The following is a 16,569-nucleotide window of genomic DNA, read 5'->3' as shown; positions in this document are numbered from 1 at the left end:
CTTGAATGGCAAAATTAATCATAGGTTAACTAATGTACACAAGAAAATAGGCAACAAAAATACTGGTCAATGTAATTTTGATATTTACTTTAGTTTATTCTAAATCAGATTCAGATGACTATAGTGAATTAACTGATTTATCACTCACATTCTTATTGTACCATATGTGTGAGTAATTAACTGATCTTCACAACTTTGCTCACAAGTACACAGAAGTGCATTTTTAGAACTTTCCTTGTTTCGGAGTATAGATAAATATGCATGATGATCATTTATGCAGACAATCCCTGATAGGTTACAGACTCTTTCTGAAACAAAAAAATACTGTTTTTGATATCAATTTTATCACATAGTACAATTAAATTGCAGGAGCCATATATATATATATATATATATATATATATATATATATATATATATATATATATATATATATATATATATATATATATATATATATATTAGAGGGAAACATTCCACGCGGGAAAAATATATTTAAAAACAAAGATGATGTGACTTACCATACGAAAGCGCTGGCAGGTCGATAGAAACACAAACAGACACATACATACACACAAAATTCAAGCTTTCGCAACAAACTGTTGCCTCATCAGGAAAGAGGGAAGGAGAGGGAAAGACGAAAGGAAGTGGGTTTTAAGGGAGAGGGTAAGGAGTCATTCCAATCCCGGGAGCGGAAAGACTTACCTTAGGGGGAAAAAAGGACGGGTATACACTCGCACACACACACATATCCATCCACACATATACAGACACAAGCAGACATGGCATGAGATAGTAAAATCATTGAAGAGGCTTTCTAGTTTATGACAGGTCAACTCCTGCCCTCATTTTGCAGAGACTGATTGGATTTGGGACCAAGGCATGCATATTTCACTAATTGGCATTCTAAATGTGCTCAGTAGGATACATGTGTAAGTCAGATAATTGTAGTGATGTGGAGGGAGGGATGGGAAGGAGAGGGAGAGGGGGGGGATGAAGCAAAACAGCCTGCTGAAAGTACAGATTATCTGCTGTGTGCTGTAAGCTGATAAATGAATGCACATAGTTCTTGTCAGTGAGAGGTAATAACAGATATTTTAGGAAACCAGTTATATCCCATGTAAACATTCATCACACAAAAATATTTCCACTAGCCATCTGAATAGTACCTTGTTAAGGATATGTCTCCCGTATGATTCTAAACATACTCATGCCTTGCCATCTGTATGTATGATGAGTATTTTGTATTTTCATTATCAGTGTAGTATTACTTTGGGATTAATAGATAATGCAGGTCGCAATCTTTTGCATAGGAAAAGCCATTTTAATGGAATATCCAATGAACCTTTAAAGTCAATTGGGCTTCAACCCATAAGAAAGCCTGTAACATTTTTATTTGGCAACATGGACAATATGCACTGGATAATGGAAATGTATTTTCCTTAACTCATAAATGAGATAACAAATGCAGACTGATACCTCTCTATTGTCAAGGTAAAAAATAAAATAAAATTTTCTAATAGGAAATATGGATGGTGTTAGAGCCTTTACCACCAACTACAAACTGCTGAGCAGAATGTTCCAACACAGGGTAGCCAGTTGGTCCTTGCCCATGTTTTGGTAGTAGTCATTTACTGGTGGTCAGGACCATGCAAATTTCTATGCATTGATAGCAAGAAAATTGCATATGGCTAATTTCACAAGTAGCCCTGCCTCTATTACATAGAAAATAACAGTGACAGGGCTCTATATGGATATGATAGGGAGATATACTGGGAAGGGTGGGAAATAACCCATGAAGCAGAGGGTTGTGAGCAGATGTTGGTCTGAGATGGAACTTCCCAAAAAGATATATTAAAATATATTTTTCAATAATATGTTTCAGAGTGTAAATTATTAGGAATCATTTCAAATATTTTCACATTGATTTCAATAACAACAATGGATATTTTTAGAATTGTTGACACAGACTGGTGGACTTGAAACTGTACCCTGAAACAATGGTTAACTCCATGTAGCAGATATTTGTATGTATGGCTTCTACAGAGTACAACTCTTAATGTGCTTCCAGAAGTTTCAAGAAGCTCAGACTAGGGGAGCTGTACCAGACTTAATGTGATTTTCATAGTTCACTGCTTGTGATGAAGGGGACTCAACAGAGTGACTGAAATATAACTCTTAAAATTCTGTCTCTGTACCTCTCTATTACAGTTTTATGCATAAATAATGTTTCAGTACTGTTAAAGATATATTTTTATTGCTGGCATTCGCAATTCTATCTCATGTATTGATGGCATACTACATTTGTAAATGTCTTTCTATAGTGCACTAAAATACGACAGCATAAATGTCACCGACTAGTTTCATGAATGATTAGTCCAAAAGTTTGAAGACTGTATTAACACAAAATAGAGAAACATTAAGATGGTGTTTTTGCATCAATTCTAATTACTTTGTGTGTAATCTCTATGTAGCACCGACTTGGGATTTTATATACTGAAAAGCTTGTTTATTTCGTATGTTGCCCTTTGCTTTTGATACATCTGTGTAATTGTCAAAGTTAAGTATTGTCTCTTTACGTTTTGTAATAAAACTCCTTAATACGATTTGTTTCAATGTGGTCTAGCGATCCGAATAAGAAGGCTTACTATACACTCCATATTTGTTGATGAGTGCAGAGACATATTAATTGACAATAAGGCTGGAGACATAATAATTACACTGCACAGAACTGTCATACAATCAAATGAAATGGTCAGAAAAGTTCTCCTTTCAGAGCTTGTTCAGTGCGTGCATCACAGTGGTTTGAATGTCAGTTATGTTGTCAAAGCACTGACATTTAATGAGAATTTCTGCACTTCGTCATTTTGTTGTAGGCTAGAATTGATAACACCGAGTCTTGCTGCTGGTGGTGATTTTTCCAGAAAAGAATTATCGAAGTTTTGCATTCTAGCCAAGTCATAGCAGAAATCCATGTATCATTGTTTTTGTTTGGGAATCAAGGTGGTTGGTGCAAACTTTATGCACACTTCTCTTTTCTTCAAAATATGCTGCAGGTGTCTCCAGCAGATTTATTTATTTATTTATAGATAATTTTGTTATGCATCTTACAGCCTTCATTTATAGCTTTAGTGCTCTTAGTATGTACAAATTTTCAGAATTCCACTACACCAGGATAACATATGAAATTTGTGAGTGAACTAGCCCATAGACCATTAGCAGTGTTTTTGTAGTTATTATCCTTGACATTTTTCTCATTAGAAATGTACTTAAACTCACTTTATGACAAATCTTATGTATATGTTTCTTCCATGTCAAATACCTATCCACTGACATGTGCAGGGATTTATAAGTTTATGCCTCTTTTAGAAGCAAGTCTCCAAGCTTAACAGTAATATTGTTCAAATTAGGTATTTTCTTTGCATGTATTTGCAAATACGTGTTTTTTTACATTTATAAAAAGGTTATTTCCTCTAAAATAATTGTTCCCATTTTCCATGCTTAGAGAAACTTGCTTTTATGTCATCTGTTGAAACGGTACATAGAACAAATGAAGTGTCATCTGCATGTGTGACAGCATTTCTACCTGCAATACTATTTTTGGCATATCATTTACATATAATTGAACACTGCCTTCACACAACAGACTGGTCAAATGCATAGCTGTTTACAGTCGTTAATTAAAACTGCCACCCTACTTACTGTGCTAACATCACTTATATGCCAGGAATAAAATCAGTTTTGGAACTTTTTGGATGAATGATGTAAGAATGCTAAATGTGTGCTGTTACTTTCAGTCGCTCACAAGTCCCTTGATTGCTAATAGCTTGCTTGATAAAGTTCATTATTTGCGACTTATTTTTGTCAATGAATGTGCACAAGATAGAACTAGGCAAAACATCTACTTTTGAGACATAATTGAAAGGCACAAGAAAGTCAGTAGGACCTTATGGCACCCAAGAATCTGAGTACACAGGTAAAAGATTGGCAGTGTTCCCCAATTTTGAAAATACAAGCCTCCTCTGGTTATGAGTAAGATCACCTCATGGACAGATGTAGTTTGGGAGTGTGGGTGAATACCACTTTGTGAGGATTTATAAGGATAAATAAGGATAAGGGATTCATAACACAGATTCATGAGAGGTACTCAGGTACTTGCAAATATGATGTGTCATATTGTTTAACTACAGAACATTATATGTACAGGGTGTTTCAAAAATGACCGGTATATTTGAAACTGCAATAAAAACTAAATGAGCAGCGATAGAAATACACCATTTGTTGCAATATGCTTGGGACAACAGTACATTTTCAGGCAGACAAACTTTCGAAATTACAGTAGTTACAATTTTCAACAACAGATGGCGCTGCGGTCTGGGAAACTCTATAGTACGATATTTTCCACGTATCCACCATGCGTAGCAATAATATGGCGTAGTCTCTTAATGAAATTACCCGAAACCTTTGACAACGTGTCTGGCGGAATGGCTTCACATGCAGATGAGATGTACTGCTTCAGCTGTTCAATTGTTTCTGGATTCTGGCGGTACACCTGGTCTTTCAAGTGTCCCCACAGAAAGAAGTCACAGGGGTTCATGTCTGGCGAATAGGGAGGCCAATCCACGCCGCCTCCTGTATGTTTCGGATAGCCCAAAGCAATCACACGATCATCGAAATATTCATTCAGGAAATTAAAGACGTCGGCCGTGCGATGTGGCCGGGCACCATCTTGCATAAACCACGAGGTGTTCGCAGTGTCGTCTAAGGCAGTTTGTACCGCCACAAATTCACGAAGAATGTCCAGATAGCGTGATGCAGTAATCGTTTCGGATCTGAAAAATGGGCCAATGATTCCTTTGGAAGTCATGGCGGCCCAGACCAGTACTTTTTGAGGATGCAGGGATGATGGGACTGCAACATGGGGCTTTTCGGTTCCCCATATGCGCCAGTTCTGTTTATTGACGAAGCCGCCCAGGTAAAAATAAGCTTCATCAGTAAACCAAATGCTGCCCACATGCATATCGCTGTCATCACTCCTGTGCACTATATCGTTAGCGAATGTATCTCGTGCAGCAATGGTAGCGGCGCTGAGGGGTTGCCGCGTTTGAATTTTGTATAGATAGAGGTGTAAACTCTGGCGCATGAGACGATACGTGGACGTTGGCGTCATTTGGACCGCAGCTGCAACACGGCGAACGGAAACCCGAGGCCGCTGTTGGATCACCTGCTGCACTAGCTGCGCGTTGCCCTCTGTGGTTGCCATACGCGGTCGCCCTACCTTTCCAGCACGTTCATCCGTCACGTTCCCAGTCCGTTGAAATTTTTCAAACAGATCCTTTATTGTATCGCTTTTCGGTCCTTTGGTTACATTAAACCTCCGTTGAAAACTTCGTCTTGTTGCAACAACACTGTGTTCTAGGTGGTGGAATTCCAACACCAGAAAAATCCTCTGTTCTAAGGAATAAACCATGTTGTCTACAGCACACTTGCACGTTGTGAACAGCACATGCTTACAGCAGAATGACGATGTACAGAATGGCGCACCCACAGACTGCGTTGTCTTCTATATCTTTCACATCACTTGCAGCGCCATCTGTTGTTGAAAATTGTAACTACTGTAATTTCGAAAGTTTGTCCGCCTGAAAATGTACTGTTGTCCCAAGCATATTGCAACAAACGGTGTATTTCTATCGCTGCTCGTTTAGTTTTTATTGCCGTTTGAAATATACCGGTCATTTTTGAAACACCCTGTATCTACATCCATACTCTAAAAATCTCTCTGAAATGCATGGCAGAGGGTATTGTCCATTGCACCAAATTTCAGGGTTCCTTCTCATTCCATTCACTTACAGAGAACAAGCACAATGTCTGCTTATGCTGTGATTAGTCTAATCTAGTTACTGCAGCCACTATGGGAACAATATTTAGGGGATTGTTGTATATTTTTAGATTACTAACTAGCTTTTGGTTCTTGAAACTTTCTAAGGAGGCTTTCGCATGATAATTGTAGTCATCTTCAAGCATTTTGTAGTTCAGGTTTGGTTTTTCACCTTTTCTGTGATGCTCTCCATGAATGAACCAACCTGTGATCATACATGATGCTATTTTTTTACATATGCTCAATATGCACTGTTAGATTGATTTGGCATGGCCCCCACACTCTCGAACAATATTTCAAGATGGGTCATGTCGTATTTTGTAAGCAATGTCCCTTGCAGACAGACAGCATTTTCTTGGTATGAACCTACTTTGCCTGAAATCTAGTCTATGTGATCATTACATTTTGTATCACCATAAGTTGTGACTCCCAGGCGTTTGCAAGAGCCAAAAGATTCTACCTCATTAATAACACTGGTCAACTAGATTTTTGTTACAAAGAATGTGAAAGGTGTTCTTTGCTAAGTAGTGGATGCTGAATTCGAAAATGAAATCTGTTTTTGTCTATAAGACCCAGTTTTCTTGTGACAAGCTACATTCTACCTATCAAAATCCTTTGAAATGTTGAATACTGGGTATTCTACTATGGCTTAACTGAAATGTTATACAGATTTAACTGTAGGAAAATAATCCATATATGTGGAATGAATTACAACATGTGATGCAAACTTTAGAAATCTACTTACAGGAAATAAAGTTGGTGTGAGAGCACTGCCAATGGATCATGCTTGAACATATAGAATCATGCTATGTTTTCTGCCACTTGCACCTCTACATTCAGAGTGTTGATAATTAATGGAGGTGACTGGTTATTGTTCTAAGTTCATAAAGGTTTGTGGCATGTGTTAATTAATTACTGGAGGTGACTGCTTATTTTTCTAAGTTCATAAAGGTTTGTGGCATGTGTTAATTCAGAAGAACAAATGTCTTGTATCTTTGTAAATAGATCAAAGTCTGTTTGTTATATCTGTAGAGTGTTAACTCTGAAATCGCAAAAAGGGACTCTTACTTCTCTTGTGAAGAAATTTTATGAACTTTATTTCAAATGTAAGATTGGCAATCAGGATGAGGATTCCCCCTACATTTGCTTTTTGTCATTTACTATGCTTCTGACAGATTGGTAAAAAAAGATCAAGTTGTATCTCCTTAGCCGTTTCCAAGATTTGGAGAGAACCAATGGACTACACAAAAAATTGTTATTTGTGTCTGATTAAAATAGATCAGATTGCCTCAGAAATAAGAAAAACTGTTCAATATCTGAATTTAACACCTGCTGTAAGGCCTGTATGTCACTGTGAAGAATTTCCAATACCAATGCCTCCTGAAAATATGAAAGTAAGATGACAAATACAGTGACAAACATGCAGAAGACAACAAAGAAGATATGCTAGCTGACCCAAAATTTCAATGCCACATAAATCAATAGAGCCACTCCTGTTGTCTCAACAACATTGCTCATCATTTAAATTTGTTGAAGCAACAGGCTGTGCTTTAAGCTTCATGATTAAAAGGACGCAGTCTTCTCTGTTATAGGAAAATGGGTGTTCTTCCTGACCGCGATGCTGTTTTTTCGAATATTCCTCTGAGAAATGTGACATGATTCATTGTTATGATACAGATTCCTTTTTGAAGACTTCTGGCCATGATATCAATGTAAATGAATGGCCTTGTATGTAGATTCCAGCAATGTTGGTCTGAAAGTAGCACTTCACATCAAATTTCTTTCTTATTTCTGTTTCAATTGTCCATTTAGTTCGTTTGGAGAAGAAAAGTGAGAACTATAAAGTGCTATTCACACTTATCCAGAATGAGAAATACGTATGGCGTATATATAGAGAGCTAAAGATAATTGGCGTGCAGCTCAGGCTCACAAACCACTTCTAGTGTAACCATTTACAAAAACCATTATTGCATAAAAACGAAGAGCAGTACAGAATTTCTAAAATTAGATCTGGTTTCAGGGGCAAATTACCTTCCAGAAACAGTCTGTTTTGTTTAATAATAACTTATTGCATCTACAATTACTTAGATATATAAAAATATTCACATCACTGCTTTTAGCAAATAACTGCTATCTTCAGATGTGCTTAATCCACAAAAAGCTCTATGCAGACAACAAATTTCATCACATGATAAAAGAGTCTTTTCATTGACTTTATAATGTTCAAGTGCCTAACTATATTTGTTTGTTTGTATGAAGCTTTTTGTGACTTATGCATGTCTGAAGATGGCAATTATTGCCAAAGTCTGTAATGTCAATATGGCTGGTTCAAATGGCTCTGAACATTATGGGACTTAACATCTGTGGCCATCAGTCCCCTAGAACTTAGAACAATTTAAACCTAACTAACCTAAGGACATCACACACATCCATGCCCGAGGCAGGATTCGAACCTGCAACCGTAGCAGTCACGTGGTTCCAAACTGAAGCACCTAGAACTGCACGGCCACACTGGCCGGCAATGTCAATATGTTTTATATATTTAAGTGATCACTGACATAATAAATTATTGTACAAACATTACATAGGCCATGTACTTTCAGTTGGCAGCATGTAAAGATTTTAAAAAGAAGTGTATATTGTTCTTGCACTGAACCAAGATACCTAATGAACACATAACGGATTGAACATGGGAAAAGTAATTTATGGTACAATCTTACTAAAAGAAGAGATTGTGAAAGTGTGGGGTGTAAAAATCATGGAGGGACATCAAGGCTTGAACACAGTAAGCAGGTTCGATTGGATGCAGGCTGCAGGGACACCCACCCACCCACACACGCCCACCCACGCACTCACCCATCCACCCACCCACACACACACACACACACACACACACACACACACACAGAGAGAGAGAGAGAGAGAGAGAGAGAGAGGGGGGGGGGGGGGGGTGCACGCACACATGTGCGAAGACATTGAAAGAGATATGCATGCTGACCCAAAATTTCCAGGCCACATAAATCAAATTAACCATATTTTTTATCTCAAGGGAATCTCAATGATCTTGCTCATGATTTAAGTTTTTGAGAAAAGGAAGACAGGAAGACTAGGGTTTAATGTTCCACTGACACTGAGATCATCAGAAACAGAACACAAGCTTGGAATGTTTCAAGGATGAGGTAGGAAACAGGCCATGCCATTTCAAAGGAACCATCCAGGCATTTGCCTGGAGCAATTTAGGGAAATCGTGGAAAACTTAAATCAAGATGGGCACACATAAATTTGAATTATCATCCTCCTGAATGCAAGTCCAGTTTACTAAACACTATGCCACTGCACTTTCTTTTTTTAAAAAACATGGTATTGAGTCTTTTATGAAAACTTTCACCATGATTCATTCAGTGGCACTTGTTCATAGATTTCAACAATTTGAACATGAAATAGTAATGTTTCCATAACAGGAACAAATTTCCTTCTGTTTCAATTGCTCATGCATTTAATCTGAAGGGGGCATATAAGAACTTTAAGCTACTACTCACACTTATCGAATATGAGAGATACATATGGTGTATATTTGGAGATCTAAAGTTAACTGCAGTTCTTCTTGATGTGCAGCTCAGAGTCACAAAGCAGTGCTGTTGTAAGTATTAACAAAAACCATTATTGCATCAAAACTTAGACTAGTAAAATAACTGTAAAATTACATGTGGATTCAGGAGTGAATTATCTTCCAGAAACAACTTATGTTGCTCTTGTAACTGATCTGGAATAACTAACTAGCAAATACTGAATCAAATTGTGAAATAAAGAAATTTATGGTACAATTAAGCAAAAAGAATGGACCAGTTAATAGGACACTGCCTGAGGCATCAAGAAACTATCAGTTTGTTAGTTGAAGGAAGTGTGTTGGGTAAAAACTGTAGTGAGAGACCAGGGCTTGAATCAAATGTATGTGGTTGGTAGTAGTTACACAGAGATGAAATGGCTTGCACGGGATAGATTTGTGTGGAGAACTCCATCAAAACATTCTTCAGACTGAAGATCACAACAACTACAACTAATATGATATTTGTATAGTATTCTTCAGGCTGTTCTTCATTATAGATAACTGCATCATCCACAAAAAGTCTCAGGTGACTTTTAATATTGCCTGCCAAGCCATTAACAAACAATATGAACAGTCCTAACGCACTTCTGAGGTTCACACTTGAAATTAATTTTACATCTGTTGATAAATCTCCATCCACCAAGATAACATGCTTTACCCCATGAAAGTGAACATGATGTTGCTATGCTGGTACTATGAATGGCTGAAAGCAAGAGGAAACTACAGTCACTTTTCCTGGTGGGCATGCAGCTCTACTGTATGGTTAAATGATGATAACATCCTCTTGGACAAAATATTCCACACGTAAAATACTTCCCTATTCAGATCTCCAGGTGGGGACTACTCAGAAGGATGTTGTCATCATCAGGAAAAACAAAACTGGTATTCTGCAGGTCAGAACATCCCTTAATTGGGTAGGTAGGTTAGAGAACTTAAAGAGGGAAATGTATAGGTTGAATTTAGACATAGTGGGAATTAATGAAGTGGTGACATGTGGCAGGAAGAATATGATCTCTTATCATATGAGTACAGGTTATAAAAGCAGAATCAAATAGCAGTAATGCTATAAGGTCTAATAATGAATAAGAAACTGGAAATTTATTAAAACAGAAATAAGCTCTAAAAATAAGCACAACAATAGTCCATTCCAACCAGACACCTTAAATGCACAGTTTACCAGTTCTGGCTCAACTAAAAGTCTCACTGGAGATGCAAATAAAGCTAAAGTTTTGCTCCCAGCTCCAGGTAGTAACCCACCTGACAGCCTCTGCTGGTCTCGTGTATCTTACACACAAGTTAGTGAAACAATTGTGAAATTCAGCAGCTTAGAAGCATAAGATTTCTATGGACTCTCAAATAATGCAATTAAAATATAAATCATTAGCCAAATATTTCATAAATGAATCTTTTCAAATCGCCTGAAAATTATTGTAAGAAAGGCGATAAAGCATCCCCTGGTAACTATATTCTCATCTCACTCATATTAATAAAATAAAAAATAATAGAAAATGTTACACACAAACAATTGGACCAGCATTTCAAACAAACCTATTTAGCTTCTTAGAATACATTTTCAGATCTCATCTTTCCATCAAAGAAGTTGGGACCATTATTACAAAAATATATGATAATTTTGAGAGTAAGGAAACAATTTATGCAACTCTTTTGGATTTGAACAAAGCTGTTTTCTGTAGTTTACTTATCAGAAAGCTTCAGTACCATAGAATCAGAGAGAATGATCTTCATGTTATTGAGTCACACCTAAGCAGCAGAGAACAGTTAGTGACTATAAACAATCAACAATCAAATGGCTTCCCTGTTAAAAAAGTGTCTAACAGGTGTGGTAATTGGTTCCTTCCTGTTTGTTGTATACATAAATGATTTACCCTCATTCTTGCCAAGTGAGGCAGTATTGTACGCAGATGATATAATTCCAATTGCACAAGTTGACATAATGTAAATAAAGCAATGGATAGATGTAGTAACTGGTTCCATGTGAAGTGTTTACAAGTTAATGATAAGAAAACAGAAGATTTTTTTTTTCAATTTAAGTGTCTCCAATAAAGATTACAAAATACCTAAACTGTTAGGTTTGTCATGTCTTGTTTAAGCACACAACATAACAGTTAATTACCACAAGTAAGACTGCTAAGAGTGTCTATATCTATACTTTGTTTTTAGCTAAGAGTCAGCATGGAGAATCAAAGGGTTTACACTGCTTATATGAAATATTTAGCCAAAGTGTCAACGGTATTTGGGGTTGAAATGTACACAGCAACCAAAATGAGTTGTGACTTACAGTTCAGTCGGAGGCACACATGGTGGTAGTGGAAGACTAGGTGTGTCCGGTTTCCTCACAGAACTACATGTAGGTAGCATGTTGGTGTCGGGTGTGGTGATGGCTGACTTGTGTCTGTCAGTGGATATTGTGATTGACGAGCCATCAATATCAACACTGAAAATTTTTTGGTGGTAAGCTAGTACTGTGTATTGACCAACATACAGTGGTTGGACAGGTTTACAAATAACATCATGCCAGACTAAAACCTGTTTGCATGACTTTAAGTCATAGAAAATGACTGGTTGCTGAGTTGAAAGTTGTTTTGAATTGCAGGATGTTAAGGAAAATCCAAGGTTTCAATAATAATATTTGATGTGTCAGTAAAGAACACTCCCAGAAACTGAAGTGTATGCCCATACACTAATTCAGCTGCATTGAGATCTTCTTTGAAGGATGTCCAGAGACCTAGTAGAACAATAGTTAGGGTGTCTGTAGCATGGCATCTGAGTGAAGCTTTTAATTGCTGATTAAGACATTCCACAAGACCATTAGCAGCACGGTGGTAAGCACAGATTTGAACACAGTTCATGCTGAACAAAGCTGAGAGTGATTTAAAGAGATATGACTCAAATTGCTTGCCCTGATCAGTAGTGAAACAGAGAGAAAAGCTGAAGCATGGTGTACTGTCTCCTGGTTAGGATTTACTAAAAAACTGACAGAATAATTTTTGATCTTTGTGTTAGACTGAAAGTACTGTAGAAAACAAAAGAAATCATATGAAGCGAGTGATAAAAGATGATCAGTGATGCTGATGAACAATTACATATGACTGTGTAATCTCTGATTCTGACTGCAAAAGACATTAATAATTACTATTCTTTCCTTCTTTTGTCCAGCAAACAAAGACAGACTCTACCTCACTTATGATTACTGCTGGCTTAGATGGATGTGATTGTATGAAAAATGAAATGATCATATGGTATTGTTGGCCAAGATGTCCCATTCGGGTTTGGCCACCATGTGCAAGTCTTATTTCATTTGGTGCCACATTGGGCGACTTGCGGACAATGATGAGGATGAAATGATGACGAGGACAACACAACACCCAGTCTGAGAGCAGAGAAAATCTCCAACCTGGCTGAGAATTTAACCTGGGCCCAGTGTATGGGAGGTAAGCATGTTACCACGCAGCTAAGCAGGTGGACTATGTGATTGTAATAGCTCTTATTAAAATATAGGTCTGTTAACAATAATTGTGTAAATTATTTACTGAAGCACTTTCAGAATACAGTAGTAATTTGTTAATTGTAAAAAACTCTTTTTATTTGTAATATAGTGCCCTCACATGAGATATTTAAGACAGTTTTACATAGCTTCAGTCCTCTATTGTGGGTCGGCATTGCTATCGGTCTAATTAATTTTGTCAATTATGGCTCTTCAAGCCAACTTGCTTATGAAGGAGTTCATTTAATCTTTATCCAAGATTAAAGATAAATGGTTAATAACAAAATTTCTTGGTTTTCTGCAAAAATAGTGGTGATACCAGATATATGCTGCCAAGTAGGTTCAGCTTACTGCATTTGCCATTACAGCAATCACAGAATATTAATTAAAATACAGGCTGGTTGCAAAGTGAAAATTAGCAACAGTGTGATACACCTTTACATATAAATGAGTCTATTTATGAGTGAAGTCCCTGAGAATTTTGTTAATTCATGCTCTACTGAAATTTATTGCTCTGATATATGTAGAAGTAATTTATGCAAACCTTTTTCGCTTTTGCCCACAAATAGTAAAAAATACTGACATGGCATCACACTGTTGTTAGCATCATAATTGTGTCTAAGTATTAAACAATGGAAAATCCACGATGGAATGTAACAATATTATGCAAAAAGTAACTATGACACGTCACAATGAGATAAACATTCCATCCTGGATTTATCATTGTTTGTTTTTAATGGTATTGTTTGAGTATTAGTGTAGTTTTTGGAAATAATGTCAGTTTTTAATGCAAGGATTAATGAAAATAACTTCAACTTTCATTTACAGTTGAAGCATATTTAAAGATCACTGAAACCACAATGCAATACACTGAGCAAACACAATATGACACGTCACAATGAGATACTCTCACAGAAGGAGGACATGGCTACAGTTGCTGCCATTGTGTCTTCCATAGGACATATTTCATTTCAGTAAGAGAAATTGGTTAATTGCTGTCAGGCAATATTGGTGCCATTCTGGTGGTGACAAAGATCTAATGATGCCACTCTGGACATGTGTGAAGCATTGACTTGGCGGTGTGAAGGTACCGAGTGGAGTCATTACATGCAAAGTTAATTTGTTGTGCTGACAAGCATTGCACTGCCAGTGAAATGCCTTATAATCCTTCTTGATCTTTGGCCAAATATATGCCTTCTTCAGCAGCTGAACAGTAGCCTTCACTCTTGGATGAGAAAGGCTGTGAAGAGATGCATTTGGTTGTTTGAGAAAATCTGCTGCAATGAACACTTGCATTTGAGCCATAGATAAATCTCAGTATAGTGCTAAGTTCAAGTTTGGTATATGGATGTATCAGAGCTGTAAGCCTGATAATGCTTCAAAGCATACCTTCAGCTCACTGTCTCCTTCCTGGGCATTGGCAAGTGCTACAAATTCAAGTTCCTTCATGACAGTGCCAATGTGATATAGTATATCTGCTATTCCATTCTGCTCACTGATCAGCATCCTGAATGTCATAATAATAAGTTGTGCAATGAAGTCCAGATGCCATAATTGGTGTGGTGATCTTTGATTGGATTATGATGGAAAAATGAACATGAGTGGTTTATGGTCTGTGAGAAGCAAGAAATGTGTACCTTCAAGCATGTGCCTAAGCTTTTTGATTGACGCATGTGTATGAAGTAGCAAGATGGCAGCTAGTGTAAAAATTCTACGTGTAGCTCGGAGAAATAATGTCAGTTATGCTGTTAACAAGAAAAACTGTGACAGTTGTAAAGATGAAATAACAAAGCTCAAAGAATGTGTGTCTAGTTTACAATTTATTATCAGTTTGCTGAAGATGAATATCAAGAAACTTAAGAAGAAATAGGTGTACTGAACATGACAAGGTATGAAAGTTCGACTTTGTCAGAGAATAGGATGGAAGTAAATTTCAAAAGTCACAAACAGGTAATACAGGATATAGGAAACTGTGAAGTGAACATAAATGTAATGCACAAAAATCACTTTAAAGCTCTTTCTACTACAGATTGTGTTGTTAAAAGTTTGAGTGTACCACCTGGAAAAGAAAACAACTTTGCAAATGAGGTAAAACATGGAATATTTCAGTTGCAGTTAAGTAAAAGATCATATGCAAAAGAGCTTTCAAAAAATTTGGCACCGATGAGCTGTTTGCCTGAGACATTATTGGCTTATATTAAGAAAAATAAACATTGCCAAAAAAGACATCGGGCACAGTAAAGGTAGGTAGAAAATCAGCAAGCTCCAAACGAGAAGTACATGTAAAATTGAACTGTATGTAGACAGCCAAGGGTGAAGTATAGCCACTGAATATCCTTGGAAAAGTAGTCAGAATTTTAATTGCATAATAAAGCCAGGAGTGAAATTCAGTGCTGCTACATCAATGAGTCAGGATAAATTTCCTCATTGAGCAAAAAGGACTTTTCTATCTTCCTGGCAGGATCAAACGATGTCACAAGAAATGAAAAAAGGATCCCTCAATCTCATTAAAAAGAAAGTTGTATGAGCTGAGAGGAACAAATGTTAAGTTTTTTCAGTGCCACATTGTTACAACTAGAGAGAATGGTCCTGTGTAAACAAAGAACTTGAAAGTGCAAATACAGAGACACAAAATATTTGAGGTGATCTGAAAACGTAACATTTGTGAACATTAGCAATTTGGGGAAAAGATTCCTTGTAACACATGGTTTTCATCTAAATAAACTTGGGAAAAATGTTATAGTAACAAAAATTTTAGATGTAGTAAATAATATCTCAAATGTGCGGTGTGATGATATAGGAGTCATACCTCTCATGGACGAGAAGTGTGTGCTAAGTAAGAGACTCAAATGTGAAATCTGCTGTCAGCTAAATTACATCTCTCCAAGACAAATGTGAGATTTGGTTAATGCAACTGAACACCCCTGATACAAGCAGCTCACAGAAAAGTACAGTAGTTGTTGAAAAGCAAATAGCAGAAATAAGTGAAACAGCAGCGGCATCCTCATCATCAGTAGCAGCAACAGCAATGACAGCAGCAACAACAACAACCATAACATTAGCAGAACCAACAACAACTGGAGCAGCAGTACAACACAGCTTAGGGAGGAGTCGAAGGGAAAATATGCCTGTGCCACTCAATGATGATTCTTTATGGTTTCAAACCAGGAAGAAAATTAAAAAAATGTGAAAAATCAGCCTGCTAATTCATAGATAAGTCACAGTAACATCTTATTTCTAAACATTCAGGATCTTGAAAGCAAAGTTGAAATACTGGAGCAGTCATTACCACAAAACAAATATTTCTTCCTGTGTTTATCTGAACATTGGCTTGAACCTGGACAAATACTTTTCTAGAAGATTATAAACATGGAAAAAGTTTTTGCAGCTCTCAGTACCATAATGGTGGAGCTGTTATCTACATTTCAAATGAAATAGAGTTAAGAGCACTAGATCTTAGATGGGTACGTGTAGGGAAACACTTTGAAATTACTGGAATCATGTATGATGCAATAAAACTTACCTTAGTATGTATCTATCAACCCCTGACTAAGATGAAAAACTTTTTTAAATAATTTA

The 16,569-nt window shown here is 36.9% G+C and overlaps 1 protein-coding gene across 1 annotated transcript in view; it reads right to left on the bottom strand.

Annotated features, from left to right (window-relative positions):
- LOC126204202 (sodium channel protein Nach-like) overlaps positions 1-16,569 on the bottom strand; it is a 182,852-nt gene that overhangs the window by 54,231 nt on the left and 112,052 nt on the right. The window contains exon 8 of the mRNA XM_049938602.1: positions 149-308. Within this exon, the coding sequence (XP_049794559.1) occupies positions 149-308 (160 nt within the window). The remainder of the gene's footprint in view (positions 1-148; positions 309-16,569) is intronic.

This window comes from Schistocerca nitens, chromosome 9 (assembly GCF_023898315.1).
Source record: "Schistocerca nitens isolate TAMUIC-IGC-003100 chromosome 9, iqSchNite1.1, whole genome shotgun sequence".
NCBI classification, from domain to species: domain Eukaryota; kingdom Metazoa; phylum Arthropoda; class Insecta; order Orthoptera; family Acrididae; genus Schistocerca; species Schistocerca nitens.
Note: the sequence above shows the minus strand (reverse complement) of the source record. Positions and strands in the feature narration are given on the sequence as shown.